The sequence below is a fragment of the Hyperoodon ampullatus genome (assembly GCF_949752795.1).
Source record: "Hyperoodon ampullatus genome assembly, chromosome: 18".
NCBI classification, from domain to species: Eukaryota; Metazoa; Chordata; class Mammalia; order Artiodactyla; family Ziphiidae; genus Hyperoodon; species Hyperoodon ampullatus.
This window is the reverse complement of record NC_136931.1, coordinates 31546940-31566347: the sequence shown is the minus strand read 5'-3', so window position 1 is coordinate 31566347 and position 19408 is coordinate 31546940. Positions and strand designations below refer to the sequence as shown.

At 35.7% G+C, this 19408-nt stretch overlaps 1 protein-coding gene across 4 annotated transcripts in view; it reads right to left on the bottom strand.

Moving 5' to 3' along the window:
• Positions 1 to 18492, bottom strand: part of RPGRIP1L (RPGRIP1 like) — a gene marked incomplete at both ends in the record, with an annotated part of 94413 nt that extends 75921 nt beyond the window's left edge. For all 4 annotated transcript variants that reach the window (XM_079723141.1, XM_079723142.1, XM_079723143.1 and 1 more), the window contains 5 exons: positions 4653 to 4796; positions 6108 to 6210; positions 9474 to 9772; positions 16512 to 16656; positions 18408 to 18492. In XM_079723141.1, the coding sequence (XP_079579267.1) occupies positions 4653 to 4796; positions 6108 to 6210; positions 9474 to 9772; positions 16512 to 16656; positions 18408 to 18492 (776 nt within the window). The remainder of the gene's footprint in view (positions 1 to 4652; positions 4797 to 6107; positions 6211 to 9473; positions 9773 to 16511; positions 16657 to 18407) is intronic.
• Between the last annotated feature and the right edge of the window lie 916 nt (positions 18493 to 19408).

Sequence of the window (19408 nt, the reverse complement as noted above, 5' to 3'; positions counted from 1 at the left end):
AGGCTCAGAGAAGTAAAGAATCTGGCCAGAGCCCTTATAGGAGAGATCCAGGTCTAAAGAGATAAATTCTTCCTACTCTTGTAAGTTGCTTCCTTTCTCTGAGATGTTCCTAAGTTTTAGCTTTCTCTCCACTCTCACATACACACTAACACACTAGTTACTATTAATTTTGATAATTTCTGTGGTTTAAATAAAGTGCTTGGGAAACATGCCAAGCAGCTATCACAAAAAAACTTAGATAACATTAATAATAAAAAACTTGGGGATAAAAGACATAGTATTTGAGTGTGATAACTTTTCATTAGTTAAATTCTAAGGTATTCAAAACAACAGTAGGAACTTGTTGGATATATTTTTTAAAAAATGACAGATTACCTCCCTGTATAATAGTAATGTCTGCATGGTTATCCCTCACCCCAGTTACCCTACTGTCCAAGAGCCAGATGTACCCTCTAAATTAGGGGGCTGGGCAATCAGACTAATCCAAATTGAGGGGCATTCTGCAAACAACTATCATCAATGGGCTGGAAAAGACTGGAGAACCACTCTAGAATAAGGGAAACCTAAAAGTCATGACAATTAAATACAATACATGACACTTGATTGGATATGGGATTAAAACAAAGAAAAACAAAACAGGGCTTTCCTGGTGGCGCAGTGGTTGGGAATCCGCCTGCCAGTGCAGGGGACACAGGTTCGAGCACGTGCGGCGGAGCAACTAGGCCCGTGTGTCACAACTACTGAAGCCCGCGCACCTGGTGACCATGCTCCACAACGGGAGAGGCCACCGCGGTGAGAGGCCCACACACTGCAGAGAGGAGTGGACCCCGCTTGCTGCAGCTAGAGAGAGCCTGTGCGCAGCAATGAAGACCCAACATAGCCAAAAATAAATTAATTAATTTAAAAAAATAGAGAAACAAAAATAGCAATTAAAAAAACAGCTATAAAGGCCATTATTGGGACAATTGGGAAATTTTAATATGGACTGTGTATTTAGATGATACTACTGTTGCATTCATTGTGAAATGTCCTGAATGTGTGATAGCTGTACTGTGGTTATGTAGGAAGATGTCCTTATTCCTAGAAGGTGCTTAGAAATGTAGAGAGGGTGACATGATATGTGCACCTAACTCTCAGAGAGAGAGAGAGAGGGGGAGGGAGGGGAATGGGCCTGTGCCTGAGTGGGCAGAATGCAGAACAGGCTGTGTCATTCACAAACATGCCAAGGGGTGAAAGGTATGTGTGTTCACACTACTATTCTTACAACTTTGCTGTAGGTTTGCCATTTTTCAAAATGAAAAGCTGGGGAAGAACTTTGAGTGCCAGGAAGTAATCCGCGTCTGTGCACAGCTGGAAAGATGGAGCCCCTAAAGCCAAGCTGCTTTGTATACTGTGCGGCTGCAAAAGGCCTCTGTGTTTTATGACTTGACAGTGTGCTGTCAACCAAAGGGAAGGGGGCAAGTCAGTGTCTGAAATATTTACGGGTTAAATTTCCTCCACTGGGACATTATAGCACTTACATGATTCCTAATTAAGAAGGTAAACACCCTAACATTTACTTAAAAAAACACTTAGTACAAACTAGTTACACATTTGGTAAGAGTATAAATATTTTTGGAGTTGAAAAAGTCAGTAAAAGGTAAAATCATCCTGATTTTAATGTTCATGTACATGTGTTCACTGGTTACTGCTTTGCAGTTAATTTAAGATGGCCTTTTTCATAAGCAGAAAATGTGCATTTTTATATTGTTTAAATTTTAATATGGATTTTTGTTCAAAACAACACAGACATTCAGGCTACTTGTAAATGATACAAGATTTTTTGCTAATGAGGCATTATGTAGAACATATGCAAAAATCACAACTCAGTCTTCCAAAATAGACCACAATAACAGGAAAAGACATGATTTTAATAAAAAAGAGCAGCACTAGGCTTTTACTTCAAAGCAATTAAGGGCTTTGGATAACCAAAAGTTTATGTCAAGCTGATGCCAAACCAAACTGGTCTATTAAACACATACTACGAAGAGTTTCTGTAATATTCTATGAAAAGGCTCTTTGCCATAAATATCAAGCACCGCACTCTGAAGATTACAACTACGTTAGGTTCATGTTTGAGAACAAGGAGTCCAACATTCAGATCAGACTTCTAGAATTTCAAATCTGAAATAATGTATCCATGAAAGAGAAGTTTAAATATGTTTTCCATTTTGTGATTTTTCTCTACAGTAAATTATACCAAGTTTTATATTCTCCCCAACATTTTTCAACAGTTTTCCATTAGTCTCAAAAAAATTTCTGTTACACATAAAATTTTGAGCTATGTGTAAACATATAAGAAAAAAAAAGACTTGAAGACCCTTATTTGAAGTCATTTCTTCAGTTTTCAACAACTCTATTTCAAGAAACAATATGTGATTCACCATAGGTACCCTTCCTTCTAAGCAAATAACCAATAATTTTCAATTTTATAAAATCTGTAAGGTAGGGTACAAATTGCTTTCATTCTTTGGACTCTGCAACAAAAGCTTCTTTAATAATACTTATTTTGTCTCTGCTTCTAATTCTTGATGTGACAAAAAGTAGACTGCTATGAAGTGAATAACATAATCCCTTAAGGTTAGCCTTAGTTTAGTTTTTAAGGTAAACTCTTCTATGTGTGTATGCTGATGTCTTCTGCTGAAAATACTTATACTAGAAAATATGCAGACCCATCTATGACGCTAGTTCTTCGGCTGTTCTAGTGCTAGGACTGAAGAACTTTTGGATTTCCCTTTCAATTAACACAACACTCTAGTTCTTAGATGATCATATTCCTTTGGAAGAAGGAACGGCCAACACAGGGTCGATCTTACTCTTTGGGAATTTAAGAAATATAACAGAGAAAGTAGTCTGTTAACCTTGTACTCAGCTGTTGAGGAATGGGCTCCAAGCTTGGGCTTGGCCTAATGCAGAATTTTTATATTCAGATAATATTTTAAATATGGCTGTTGGCAATTTATTAAGATCACCATATTCAGTTTTGGGGTCTTCAGCACTGTTCCTCACAAGGAACCATTTATTGGTTTTCCAAGAAGGCTAGGTCTATTCTTAGGGGGAATGTGGATAACTCCTAGGTATTTAAAACCCTGGTTCAAAGCCAGGGTTCAAATTACATTCCCTATTACAAATATAATTCTCAAAAATATTCATTTTTCTTTTGCCCTGCACTTAGAAGGGTATATTAATGTCACTAAACATATAGAATTTCATTACAAAATTTAATTTTACACATAACTTTTTAGGAACACAAATTAGTAGAGATAATATTAACCTTTTAAATCTTTGAAATAAAAAGCTTTTCATATATTTTTGGCCCACTTTATTTTTTTAAAACAAGTCTTCTATTATGCATCTTAGCTTTTTCAAATATAACTATGTAAGGTTTGTTTGTGAAAGAAGAAGTAAACTCTGATTCTGAAATGAAAAAGTGGAAAATCATACTTGGTTTTTCTTAATGAGAACCTACTCACGTAAGTATGATATCACACTTGGTAAGGGAAAAACAAATAGAGGATCTAGGTCTGGTTTAAAAAAATATTAAGAGAGAAATAAAAGAGACAAAAGATATAACAATCATATGCAATGTGTAGACCTCATTTGGATTCCAATGCAAACAGCAGGAAGTCATCGTTACAGAAGTTTGAATATTAACTAGTTATTAGATGGTATGAAGGAATTGCTGTTAATTTTGTTAGGTGTGATAATGGCACGGTGATTACATTAAAAAAATTCCTTACCAGACAGCAATATATACTGAAGTATTTACAGGTGTGATGACATGGTATTTGGCAGGGGCTAATTAATTAAAGAAAATGAAGGTGAAGGGATAAATGAAACAAGATTGGTTAGCATGTTGATAATTGTTAAAGTTGAGAGATGAGTACAGGAGATTTCAATATACTACTCTCCGTACCTTTGAGTATGCTTGTTCCAAACAAAAAGAAAAAAAAGGGCCATAAAGGAAGAAAATAATTCAAGGAAGAATATGGTAAAAAGATAAAATCTTGTTGGAAGCACAACGTGGAAGCACAAAATGAGAGAAGAGGTATTAGAAACCAACAGGTGACAAAGGAGGACGGTAAAGAAAATACTATATATTATCAAACATCAAAAATGAAGAGGCAGCAAGGAGACTACTGAAGGGCCCCACTGTCACCCATAACAATCAGCAGAATTCGATGCAAACTTTGAATATTAGGAGAGGTAACATCTTTATGGGATGAAAAAAGTGGGTACTGTATTATGGAATTCACTCCCTTTTAAGGTTGGGAAAAACACTTAAATAAGGTTGGGCTTATTCACAAGGTATGCCAACAGCTGAGTCCTTGTCACACATATTTTTCTTGGTAGGTGCAATCGAATGGTATCAGAACTTCCTACTGGCTTGGTAAATGAGCAGAGGAAACAAGATGAGGCAGAGTAGGTTAGGGAAAAATGCCCTTTGACTTGAGTTGTTGATAGCAGTTAGTAGGTCTAGAGCAGGCTTATATGAAGAATGTTAAGTAAAAACATGATTTTTAAATAGACTAGGCTTATCCTTCTATGGCACATGATAAAGTATTTTAAACTAATTTTGACCTTATCAAAGTGATATTTCTGTTTTAACATACCTTTGATCTGTAGCCTGCTGTTCTCGAAGCTGAAGAAGAGATAACTCAATTTCATTTTCTTTTCTCCTCAACTGAGTTTTCAGGATCTCAGCCAACTGCTCTAACTCTTCTATCTGGCCTCTCTGTGACTGAATAACATTTTCTCTGAAATAAAGAATCTTTACAAGAATTTGCAGCTTGAGGGAAAATCTGCAGTATATAAGAGCAGTACAAAGAAAGTGCTTCATAGTAAAGGGCAAGCAAAAGTTAAAAATTTTAGCTTAAATGCCCCGGCACATAGTGAAATAGTAGCAGATTAAATGTGATGATTTGGGAGTACATATGGAAGAATTCAAGGTATTGCTTTATATAAGATAATGTCCTAGGCAACGGACTGGACTGTGGTTCAAGTCAATGCAGTATTTATTGGTCACCTACTAAGTACTCTGTGATCTGGTCTTCTTCAGATAATTTCTGTGCCTTTGTTCTTTCATATGCACACCTGCCTATACCACCCAAATTAACACTTCATAGAGGGAAGGCAAGAAATTTGCAAAACATAACTTAGTGGTCTCTGGTTTATATTTTACCTCTACCATGTCTGGCAGCATCCCAGTGTACCAAGCCTCAGGACGGGTCTGAACCCTTGCTTTCCCATTGACTAACAGGAAACAAGGTTAGGTCTAGTCTTTTAGTTTTATTCTTTCACAGGCAATCATTACTGTAACTGGTATTTAAAATATTCAAAAGTAAAAATTTAAGCCAATATTATTCTTAAGCAGCTATCTAAAGTATGATACTCTTGTCTCCTGCTTTCTCTCCTCATTCAGAATTGTTACTTTTTGATGATCCAGGTGAAGGCCTTATCTTCATTTGTGTGACTTACAGACACTGAGATCACCATGAGGCTTTGATTAACTGGAAAAGTAAGCTAAACGTGGCAGAAGTAACTTTTTTGAAACCACAGTATGATGAAGAATGCGGTACCATAGAATCAGCATGAAACAAAATCTGAAATCCATATGTATTTGATAGCTCCAAACTTTTAAGCCACTCCCTCCAATTCTTTTCTCTTTTTTTAAACCACAGAAAGGCTAATTAATTCATGATCTAAAAAAACCCAAAAAACAAAAAAAAACTACCTGTAATTCTTCTGAGAATGAAAATGTTGCCTCTAAAGCTTATACTATTCTAAATGACTGGGCTTTATGCCATTCCATTGAGGGGGAAATTATAATAAAGAGGACTCTTCTCTAAACGCTTCCATTGAGGCAACTGGTTAAGTTTTTCATTTACCTCATTGTACTGGAAAGATGTTATATAATATCTGTTCGTACCTCACAGATCTAGCTGTATTTTAATGGAGCAAATTATTTGTACACAAACCAATTTTGTTTAAAATAAAGGCAAGGGAGGGATCAAAAAAGACATGATCAATATACAGTGTTCTAAAATGACCACAAAAAGAATACATACAAATTTCTTATTTCTCCTCTGGCTTCTTCGAGTAAAATGTTGCCATGTTTTGTAGGCATGGGTTGCAGAGTTTCTGCTACATCTGTATCTTGGAATTTAATATCTAAAAATAAATTAATAAGATAATTAGTGAAGTTATTTAGAAAAGAAGGACCCTTGACTTGCTATCGTAAGGAAATAAGCAATACAATAAAGTCTCTTAAGTACTGAGAGATATGTGCTCCATAGTACAGAGAATCAGACATACATTGCCAAAGGAACTGTTAGATCTCAGCCACCAGTTGGCATTAAATAAAACACAGCAGCAAGTATTGCTCATTTAACAAATTCTGCTATGGAAACCAAATTACCCAGAAATAGTTTTATTCAACTTAGATTTAGAACTTCCAAAGTAAATTCTGAAAGAACCAAAATTTTAACAGGTCTTTACAATATAAACTGAGGTATGAAGGAAAAAGTTTTCAAAACCGTGATTGTTTTTGAGTATTTCTGATAAAGGTTTTTTGATTTTTAAATTACTCATTCATACCCCTTGACCTTACAATTTGAACCTTATCTTCATTTGTGTGATTCACAGATACTGTGAGCGTTAAGTCAAAATGTTTCCTCTACTTTGATTTATTCTACCTCAATAAGAAAATCCATATTTAAACAAAGGTAGTTTGAGAAGAGATCAGTAGGATTCCTTTAAATAAAACATTTTACTGCTGCACTTAAATACAATTTTTCTTGTATAAATAATTACAATTTTTTGTAATTTACAATAATTTTGTAAACATTGTAAATTACAATAATTTTTACAAGCCTGGTCCCATTGTTAAAAATGAGACATTCTTTTAATTATAGGAGTTACTTTACACTTATAGAATAATTAGGTTATTAGTTTTAGGTAAATGAAGTATGACAAATAATTTAGATTTTTAAAATGGAGAATAGTTCCAGACATAAAGGTACAGAAAAAAACTCATTCTCCTTATAAAAGTTTACTTTTTAAAAATGAGAATTTTAATTAGGAAAAACTGAACTATCATTTGCTATTTCCAAAACTTTCAACATTTATTGTTGTAATCCAGAGTAAAGAATGGAACAGACCCTGCCTAAAACATTACAATAGTTTACTGTGTTAAAATTTGCCAATTATATTATTTTGGCAGTAATACTAATTCTTAAGCTTTTCCTACATAAATCAAGGAAAAACTAAACATTACTACTAGAATTTTTTAAAAAACCCACTTATACTCAAAACATATCTTAAAACTTACAGTCTCATGGTGATTTTCCAATGGCTTTATTTAAAACGTATACACTTTATAATCTTTCTACTGGTTATTCACAATAAGAATTGTTTCTACACTACACTGATCACACCTTAAGCCAGTACTTTCTATCCTTTATCCTGACGAAGTACAAATAGGAAACGATAATATTTGTACAGCAGCTTTGGGGGGTAAGACTGCTTGTGGCCCAAGAGGGTCAGGGTTCTTGCCCAGCCCCTCAGGCTGCGGTATTTCTGACAACTCTGGTCTAAGGTCTAAGTCCCAGCCTCAAAGGCGGTCTTGAAGAGTCTATTAAGGCTACTAAGGTAGCGATCTTGATAATGATGCCTCAGGTTTACACAGAAAGATAGAAGTTAGGAAAGATTCATTACTATTTAATCCTTTGTGTAACTTCTATGTCCTAGATTCTGTACCAAACAGTGAAAAAGTTCTAAATTACTAACAGTGTAAATACAAGGAGAAATTTAATCTATGTAAGAAACATTTTAAAGGCTCTTCTGTTCTGTGGCTCTTCTACAAGGAGAAAGTTCCATCAAACTCTTCTATTTAAACAGCAATTCATAGCACTAGATTAGCTTGCCATGTTAATCTAATATTTGGGCATCGTTTTTATTTAGCATAAAAGACCTTGCAGACCACAGGGATCATCTTGCCCAACTGCAGTCACAGATGACAAAACTAAGGTTCAGAGAGGATAAATGACTATTTAAAGGTAGAATATATTGTTGTGGACCTACCATCTCCTGACCTTTCTTCTAATCTGGTGTTATCATTCCATTTTACAGATGTGGAAAATGAGGCTCTGGGAAGTCAAGTGCTCTCTTCCACATAAAAAGTTAATTAGCAGCAGAATGTATTTTTGATTTATAATTCATTATGATTACTTTGGTTATATTCAAAGTCTACTGCCAATCTCACACAGCTAGGAGTAGCCAAGCTCTTTTATCCTGGAGCTGCCTCCTGCCTACCGTGGAGGCCTTACTGACTTCAAAGGAACTCTATCTAGGGAACATATAGTGTTAACATTTTGGCTTGGAGAGAAAAATAGAACAAATTTTTCTCTTTTTCTGTTCAGATGGTGTTTTTTGTTCCCTCAATGAATTGAAAGTTTTACATGATTTTTTTATTTCCCTAAAAATGTTTGGTCTTCAAGTGGAGCATGTTCCAAACAAAGATGAACTAGAACTAAAATTCGATTTCCTTCCCTAGTAGTTGAAATGAAAAAAGTATTCCTTAAAATATTTATTGACTTTTTGCTTCATTATAAATAAAGTTTGTCTGTGGGTGGAGGGAATTGGGAATTTTCATTAGAAATACTTAGGTTCTGTCTACAGCATTGAGTCTTCTATATTCAATTGAATTGCTTTGTAAGCTGGGTAGGTTTTAGGTGATTCATTTTCAAGATGAGAAGAGTGATTGACCAATGATCATTTTTTGAAGATGGAAGAGACCTTTATGGTCGCTTGCTTAAATCCTTTTATTTTATGTGTAAAGAAAACTCAAGTTCAGAATGATTAGAAGACTTGTCCAAGGTCACCAGACAGTAAGCAGAGGAGTAAGAACCCAACTTTTTAAACCCCTAGTTATGTGCACACTCCACTGTCAAGCTGCTTCCACACCATGAGGAAGATTTAAACAATTCTGTAAAATTTATAGAAGGCCTTTGGATGAAGAACCTAAGTGTGATCCCTCAGAACAACAGTGTGACCATATGAGCAAATTAGTGGTTTCTCTATTTGCCTGAGTCAAGGTGATTTCCATCCATAATATAAAAAACCAACTCAAACTAAACTAAACCCGTAATTGATGTAGTTTCATACAAGCTTCTTTTATTAGTTAGGATGAATAGTTTTACTAGACAAATGTAAATGTTTTACTAGACAAATTTGAGCATGATCTAGTGATTCTTATATAAAATGATCTTCATGTTAATGTGATTTTATCAAAAAGTCAAAAAATGATTTCTCTCTTTCTAAAGACACTCAAAAACATGAATAGTACAGAAATAAAACTCTGTGTGTAAGTACGTATGTGTGTGTAAAACAAGTTATTAACTTAAATTTAGGATTTAATGTAAGCTTTAGTTTACCTTTCCGGGAGCATTCCTGTAAGCCTGCATTTTCATTCACTTTTCTACGCCCAGTGTTAACACGAGATTGCACATAACTGTATGGAGTTTGCCTGTGACCCTGGATCTGAAGTTGCTGTTTGGTTGAAATTAGTCTGTTTTTGAGGACTTCATTTTGTCTTTCAAGCTCATGAACTTTCTCTTGCAGCCGCTCAATCATTTCTTCCATTTCCACATCTCTTCCCAGCCGCTTGGGGCCGCCACCAACCCATTCATATCTTTTCTTGTCATTAACTAGCCGTATTAACTTGGTGGCCATTCTAGGGAAATAATAAAAAGATGAAAAGGAATGTGAGAAGTCAGCATAAAATGCATTCTGTTGAAAGGAACATAATCACTGTGAAGACTTCAGTGCAGAACCTGAATAATAAATTTCAGGTTTTGATGTAACTATTACTGCCTGTGAAGAATCCTTTGATGATAATTGAAACCACTGGGCAACAATCTGCTTTATAGCACTGACAAATAACAGTTTCCTAAGGCTTATCATTTAAGGTTAGTAAAGAGAGGACACATATTTACTCCATATGTTCCTCAAATGCAATTTTTAACGCATGACCTTATGTAGGAATGCTGTATGCACTTAAATGTAGCTACAGATTGTGGATATGGTGGGTTATATCTGCAAGCCACAGTAAGTTAAAACTTTTCAAAATTGTATTAAGACTATGCAGCATTTAGGTGATGTATTGTTTTCAGTTTCTCTAGGATTAAGACATATTACAAATATAAAAATGTTAAAATCCATAGATACATACATATTAAAAGCCCAATGAAAAATTCAAAAGAAACCCAAATGCACCATTAAATGTTGCTTAGTGCTCAAGAAACATGCCTGTTTAATGGTAGAACTTAATTAGGTACAGAAAGTATTATTTCAATGGTACTTTTAAATTTAGACATACATTGTGCTTTTGACATCTCAGGAGTTTATACCTTTGATTCTTTTAAGTTTTGATAAAAACTGGTTAGACAGAACAAAAGACAGAAAGGGCACATGGGGGTGATGTAATATACACGTACGGAAAACATGCTTGACAGTGAATGGAAAAATCTTGGCAGTACAAGAAAGAAAAGGTGGCTTTGATGAGAGACACAAGTTCAAGACTTTACAAAATTGGTCGCACATCTTCAATAGCTGATTCTAGTTTATAGTGAATCTATTTTTATAAAGACCCAGACAGGAGATTGAAAATAAAAACACACTTCATTTTTCTTTAAATGGGGTTTTGCTTTATTTTAGCATGGTTATGGACAGAAGCTTTTACTTAGGAGAACAAAAGTGAAATAAAAAAAAACCCTTAATAGCTTTGGGATGTCACAGAACAACCTTTTTTTGCCCTAAGCAGAGTCCTCTGTAAAAGCAGTAGTAATACATGTTGTCTATCTACACTTCTGGCTACTCGGCCTACAGCATGCAGCATCAGGGGAAAGCTATGCATAACATAATCAGTTAAGATTGTTTTCTTTTTCCCTTGAGGCACATCCATTAAACATGCTTTATAAAGGATATAGGATAATAAAAACCAAGATCCAAGAGTACCACAAACACTCTAGTAAAGTAATCAATGGATTAGTTCCTTTTCCACCTAATCCAGAGAAGGATATATCATTGAGGAATCTGGGCAGGTATCTTAGCCCAACAGAGCCATACACTCTACCTAGCCCTTTAGGACCCTGAGCCCCACCAAACGGCTTATCTATAGAAAGATGGTAGCCATTTAAATGAGATGTCAACCTAAATATCCGAATCTTCTGTTACACAAAGACTTTCACACGGATAGAGATTACATTCAAAAGAAAGACATAGATTTAAGCAAAGATCAATAAAACTAAAAGCTGGTTCTTTGAGAAGATAAACAAAATTGATAAACCATTAGCCAGACTCATCAAGAAAAAAAGGGAGAAGACTCAAATCAATAGAATTAGAAATGAAAAAGGAGAAGTAGCAACTGACACTGCAGAAATACAAAGCATCATGAGAGATTACTACAAGTAATTATATGCCAATAAAATGGACAACCTGGAAGAAATGGACAAATTCTTAGAAAAGCACAACCTTCTGAGACTGAACCAGGAAGAAATAGAGAATATAAACAGGCAAATCACAAGCACTGAAATTGAGACTGTGATTAAAAATCTTCCAACAAACAAAAGCCCAGGACCAGATGGCTTCATAGGCGAATTCTATCAAACATTTAGAGAAGAGCTAACACCTATCCTCAATTCTTCCAAAATATAGCAGAGGGAGGAACACTCCCAAACTCATTCTACAAGGCCAGCTCCACCCTGATACCAAAACCAGACAAAGATGTCACAAAGAAAGAAAACTACAGGCCAATATCACTAATGAACATAGATGCAAAAATCCTCAACAAAATACTAGTAAACAGAATCCAACAGCCCATTAAAAGGATCATACACCATGATCAAGTGGGGTTTATCCCAGGAATGCAAGGAGTCTTCAATATACGCAAATCAATTAATGTGATACACCATATTAACAAATTGAAGGATAAAAACCATATGATCATCTCAATAGATGCAGAGAAAGCTTTTGACAAAACTCAACACCCATTTATGATAAAAGCGCTCCAGAAGGCAGCCATAGAGGGAACTTACCTAAACATAACAAAGCCCATATATGACAAACCCACAGCCAACATCATTCTCAATGGTGAAAAACTGAAACCATTTCCTCTAAGATCAGGAACAAGACAAGGTTGCCCACTCTCACCACTATTATTCAAGAAGTTTTGAAAGTTTTGGAAATTTTAGCCACAGCAATCAGAGAAGAAAAAGAAATAAAAGGAATCCAAATCGGAAAAGAAGAAGTAAAACTGTCACTGTTTGCAGACGACATGATACTATACATAGAGAATCCTAAAGATGCCACTAGAAAACTACTAGAGCTAATTAATGAATCTGGTAAAGTAGCAGTATACAAAATTAATGCACAGAAATCTCTTGTATTCCTACACACTAATGATGAAAAATCTGAAAGAGAAATTAAGGAGCCACTCCCATTTACCGTTGCAACAAAAAGAATAAAATACCTAGGAGTAAACCTACCTAAGGAGACAAAAGACCTGTATGCAGAAAACTATAAGACACTGATGAAAGATATTAAAGATGATACAAACAGATGGAGAGATATACCATGTCCTTGGATTGGAAGAATCAACATTGTGAAAATGACTCTACTACCCAAAGCAATCTACAGATTCAATGCAATCCCTATCAAACTACCTATAGCATTGTTCACAGAACTAGAACAAAAAATTTCACAATTTGTATGGAAACACAAAAGACCCTGAATAGCCAAAGCAATCTTGAGAAAGAAAAATGGAGGAGGAATCAGGCTCCTGGACTTCAGACTATACTACAAAGCTACAGTAATCAAGACAGTATGTACTGGCACAAAAACAGAAATACAGATCAATGGAACAGGATAGAAAGCCCAGAGATAAACCCACGCACATATGGCCACCTTATTTTTGATAAAGGAGGCAAGAAGATACAATGGAGAAAAGACAGCCTCTTCTATAAATGGTGCTGGGAAAACTGGACAGCTACATGTGAAAGAATGAAATTAGAACACTCCCTAACACCACACACAAAAATAAACGCAAAATGGATTAAAGACCTAAATGTAAGGCCAGACACTATAAAACTCTTAGAGGAAAACATAGGAAGGACACTCTATGACATAAATCACAGCAAGATCCTTTTTGACCCACCTTCTAGAGAAATGGAAATAAAAACAAAAATAAATGAATGGGACCTAATGAAACTTAAAAACTTTTGCACAGCAAAGGAAAACATAAAAAAGACGAAAAGACAATCCTCAGAATGGGAGAAAATATTTGCAAATGAAGCAACTGACAAAGGATTAATCTCCAAAATTTACAAGCAGCTCATGCAGCTCAATATCAAAAAAACAAACAGCCCAATCCAAAAATGGGCAGAAGACCTAAACAGACATTTCTCCAAAGAAGATATACAAATTGCCAACAAACACATGAAAGGATGCTCAATATCACTAATCATTAGAGAAATGCAAATCAAAACTACAATGAGGTATCACCTCACACCAGTCAGAATGGCCATCATCAAAAAATCTACAAACAATAAATGTTGGTGAGGGTGTGGAGAAAAGGGAACACTCTTGCACTGTTGGTGGGAATGTAAATTGATACAGCCACTATGGAGAACAGCATGGAGGTTCCTTAAAAAACTAAAAATAGAACTATCATACAATCCAGCAATCCCACTATGGGCATATACCCTGAGAAAACCATAATTCAAAAAGAGTCATGGGGCTTCCCTGGTGGCGCAGTGGTTGAGAGTTCTCCTGCTGATGCAGGGGACACGGGTTCATGCCCTGGTCTGGGAAGATCCCACATGCCGCGGAGCATCTGGGCCCATGAGCCATGGCCGCTGAGCCTGTGCGTCCGGAGCCTGTGCTCCGCAACGGGAGAGGCCACAACAGTGAGAGGCCCGCGTACCACAAAAAAAAAAAAAAAAAAAAGAGTCATGCACCACAATGTTCATTGCAGCTCTACTTACAATAGCCAGGACATGGAAGCAACCTAAGTGTCCATCGACAGATGAATGGATGAAGAAGATGTGGCACATATATACAATGGAATATTACTCAGCCATAAAAAGAAATGAAATTGAGTTGTTTGTAGTGAGGTGGATGGACCTAGAGTCTGTCATACAGAGTGAAGTAAGACAGAAAGGGAAAAACAAATACCATATGCTAACACATATATATGGAATCTAAAAAAACCAAATGGTTCTGAAGAACCTAGGGGCAGGACAGGAATAAAGATGCAGAGGTAGAGAATGGACTTGAGGACATGGGGAGGGGGAAGGGTAAGGTGGGATGAAGTGAGAGAGTGGCATGGACATATATACACTATCAAATATAAAATAGATAGCTAGTGGGAAGCAGTCACATAGCACAGGGAGATCAGCTCGGTGCTTTGTGACCACCTAGAGGGGTGGGATAGGGAGGGTGAAAGGGAGACACAAGAGAGAGGAGATATGGGGATATACGTATATGTATAGCTGATTCACTTTTTTATACAGCAGAAACTAACACACCATTGTAAAGCAATTATACTCCAATAAAGATGTTAAAAAAAAAGTTTGAAGCAAAAAAAAAAGAGAGATTTAATGTGAAAAAGCAGTCATCATCTAGAGAAAAACAAACAACTCCAATTTTTAAGGCAAGAAGAGCACATCCATAGAGAGGTTTAAAATTCCTTCAAAGATATGCAAGTAAACTTTGCCAAGAAAGGTAAGATTGCATCTTTTTGACCAGTAATAGCAATAATTTTCATTTGATTATTTTATATTAATGAAATAAGTGATCGGGTAAAGTTTGAGTACTTCTTTAGAAAGGTGGTTTATCAAATCTACATTCATACTAAAGTAAGTGATTCTAATTATATCTTTTTTTTTTTTTTTTTTTTTTCGGTACGCGGGCCTTTCACTGTTGTGGCCTCTCCCGTTGCGGAGCACAGGCTCCGGACGCGCAGGCTCAACGGCCATGGCTCACGGGCCTAGCCGCTCCATGGCATGTGGGATCTTCCCGGTCCGGGGCACGAACCCGTGTCCCCTGCGTCGGCAGGCGGACTCCCAACCACTGCGCCACCAGGGAAGCCCTCTAATTATATCTTAAGGATAAATTTAAAGGTAGTTTATCCATGTATCTAGGTAGTGTCAGTGGTGTGAAACTGAGAAGGAAATTAGAGCTTTGGGTCATAGTGGTCATTGGATCACTACCCTCAGGGCTGAGTAAAATAAAATTCCTGGAGGTTAAATGGCTTGAACATACCATAGGCGAGTGGCAGAGAGACAAAGAACACATGCACACCACTTGACTCCTAGCCCAGTCCTTTTTCCATTAAACTACATAGCTCATTATTAAGTTGTTTTCTATTTTCTGGCTAGGACAAATTACTAACGAGGTCAAGGCTGTGAATTTAATTCTTTTAGTGACCAATTAGGTTTACAAAGGAAAAAAACTGTTCAGCGGTCACAGACTAAATGCCTCATTCAGACAGGGTGACGGCTGTGTTAGTGGTCAGAAAAAGAAACAGGCAAGTGAGTCTTGAAAAAAGCCATCATCACGACTCAAAAACCAACTCAAAGTAAAAGCTCTGCACAAAGCAGGTCAGTGGGTCATTAAAACAAAGTCCACAGAATAGACACTGACTAGAATCACTCCTTTAGAGGCTAAGTTCCAAGCGGAAGAAAAACCCCCTATCTTCTTTGTTCAATCGTTGTCTCACCTTTCCATTGAACCTAGAACATGAATATGAATACAGATCTGCTCATGCTCACAAATGAGAATAAACTTTTAATGCCACACATTCAGAAGACAGTCACTGTTCCTGAACAAGAAAGAAGGAAAGCTATCTACTCTTAAGAAATAATCCCTGCAGAAATTTTTTGCATACAAAAGTTACCCTGTTTCCTCAGAAACAACAGATTCTTTGAAATAAATACAGATTCTAGATTAATCCAAGCAAAGTAAAATATGTTCCAGATAGTGAAGTGATATTCTCATTAGTAAACCCCAAATCTTAAAGGAACATGCATCCTAACAAGTTAGAATAGCTAATTACTTTTTTAAACTTTCAATTTAAAACCAAGACATTTAGAAAACAGATGTTTTGGCCATTTGCTTATTAAACTATAAATATTAAAGCAAAAGTTATTTAGAGATATGATACACTCATGGCACTCATAGCTATTAGCTCTTTCTTTCAAATGGCAACTTCAGACATAATAAACACTCACAATCTTCTTGGTTTATTATCCTAGTTTGTAAGATTTTCCATTTTTAAAAACTGTACTGATTTATAACCTTCCTTGCTCCAAAAAGGATTCAAGGTGGGGTTTTCAATTAAGTTTATAGAAAAGCATATCCTCCAAACTTTACAGAGTCAGGGGGAAAAAAAGCTAAAAGCTTTTTATCATAACCTTTTAATTTTATCCTCTTGCTTGCGGGCATGCTGTTTAAGTAAAATGTTCTCATCATGCAAACGCAAAAATCTGTCTTCCAGTTCCTCACGACTGATACGTGACACTGCCTGGCGAGACTTCATTGTCGGTGTTGTTGAAGTTTCTGCAAAAATGCCAAGGTAATTAATAGGAGGATTACTTAAAATAGCCTCTAAAAACAATAACAGTTGATATTAACATAATCTCTGATGCACTCATCTTAGGTTTTTTTCTTTGTGACCTACAATTAAGACTGCTTTAGAAAATGTTATAGCATTGTTCACGCCACTGATTGGAGGTAAGAACAAAAATCTTTGCTGTTAATACTTTATATGCAATATTAAGGATTTGAGCAACAATTGTTTCTACTCAAAAAATGTATTCAAATAACAATGTAAGACGGAACTTACATCAAATAAGAATGAAAGATGCAACTCTGATTCAATAAAGACTTTTCAATTTATATGCTGAATGTTGAAAAAACTAAATAAAAAGTCGGTATCTGTAAGTATTTTTTTCCAAAGGTAAGAGTTACAACAATAACAATATGATTAAGATATTTTTCTGAGCTATGGCTTATAGAAAATAAACAATAAAATCTGTAAGACCAAGCAAACAAAAACCTTCACAAATCATTTATAAGCTATCATATATTTTTAAAGAACTTTTACACCTTTTAGCAGGTGTGTAAATTTTTTTTACATATGCTTAAATTTGATATTTTCCTGTGAAGCTGGTCAATTTTCAACAGTCCTCCAAAAGAAACAAGGAACAAATGGACAAAGATTAAAGCCCTATGAGGAGGTTACTGAGGGCAAGAATTGAACTTAGGGTATCAAATACTAAAAAATAGCCTTGTACACTTAAACTTATTTGTGTTTTAATCCCTGATACTCCATCAAAGATCTAAAGCAAAGCTTATACATTCTTTTTACTTTAAAAAATTTTTCTTGTTTTTAATTTTTTTTAACATCTTTATTGGAGTATAATTGCTTTACAATGTTGTGTTTCTGCTGATTAACAAAGTGAATCAGCTATACGTATACATATATCCCCACATCCCCCATTCTTTTTACTTTTAACAATAAAAGCTGTATAGTCAAATTTATCTTTTTCAATGAACCATATTTTGACCACCTTTCTGTGGTAGTTCAAGGTGGCCACTTGCAGTGTTTTGATTAACAAGTGTATGAAGAAGCCTTAGTGGAATATATTTTACATCACAGCCTTCTCAATGACAAATGCTATGGCATGACAGAATGGCTGACACACTGTACACACAAACAAAAACACAGCTCTACGCTCTATATTGTTCCTTAAAGCAGTCCTTTTCTTTCTCAATTTGAAAGTGCTTTTTAGCTCTATAGCAACCAGTAAGTGATAAAAGGACAAAGAAAACCTCTAACGTGTATTAATTTGATAAAACAAAGTCAATATCACTTGGCTAACAAACCATTTTGAGATACTCTACTTGAAAGGCAAAAATTTTTAAATATGGCATTTCCTCCCATATAAAATTTAAGCCTAAAGAAACATTTTAATGGCGAATGTGATTTAAACCAGGCAATTTGGTTTGGAGGCTTGGTACTCTCTGTGTCGTTTCTACTGATGTGTGGAATTTTAAGAAGATGATTTATAACAATTCTTTATCAGAACAGAGGGGCATTTTACATTTTCTATGAGCTGTTGATAATTGATGCATGCAGTAAAATACCATATGTTGTTCTAAATTCTCCATCTTCTTGTTTAGTCCAATCAAGACTATATAGTTACTTAAATGGCTTTGTTTGTATGAGTATCAGAAATACTTTAAATTAAAAGTAAAGAAGTTACTGATCAAAGTTCATAATGGTAATAAATAACAGCTGGCTGTACCTTGTAACCCTCCCATTCCAAGGAGATTTAGACCTGTATCTTTCACAGGCAGGTCTCCTGCAGTCTCATCAGTTGGACCAGACATTGTGTATCTGTGGAGAAAAGAAAATTCAAATAAAATCTTTCCAAGTTGTAACATTAACTATGCAATGGAATGAACCAAATAAAATGAATAAGGCACTAGAACTTTAATGGACATCTTATTGCCCACATGTGCTGCTTGAAAAAGATGAAAGCTTCTATTTTAAAAGTAATACTACATTCAATCATGGAGCCAGTGGTCCTTTCAACAGTATATTTCCTATAGTTTGCTTAGGAAATGAGGTAAGATTATCATTCTTCCTTTTCTCTTCTTCTTCTTCCTCTATCTGAAACAAAAAAAAAAACCTCCCCCAAATTTAAGAAATACCTCCTCTCCATCCTCCATCCCCTTCTCTGCTCCCCAAAGAAAGCAGGTATTTGGAAAAAACCCAAGTCAGGAACTTGATTCAAATGGTTGTTTCTATTACTTACTGGCCGGTCAAGTCACCTAATCTCACTGAGTTTCAGTTCCTTAATTTAAAAAATGGAGAAAACCATTCCTATCTCACAGAGCTATTTTAAAGGTAAGTGAGATGGTAAATTAAAGGCATTTAGCACATTTGCCTGGGATGTTAATATCACTTGAATATTAATCTTCAGCTTGATGCACAAAGGAGCGGGTAGATCCAGGTTTTGTGAAAGAGGTTTCATAAATTCACCAGGTGGGTTTGTTTTTGTTGTGTCCTTTGTTGCCATGAGGCCTAGGTCCCTACCTCCTAGGAAGTCCCGGGGCTTCCTACATCCACATACATGCTGTCCAGCTAATTCTGGCATTTTTACAGTTTCTATTCTTTACAGAGATGCGTCACAGTAACTTACTTTTAAATGCGGATGTGAGTGGTCCATGCAATGTTTAGTAATGCAAAAAACCAATGAAGGTGTCCTAAGGCAGAGGTTCCCAATCTCTAGCACATTGGTCC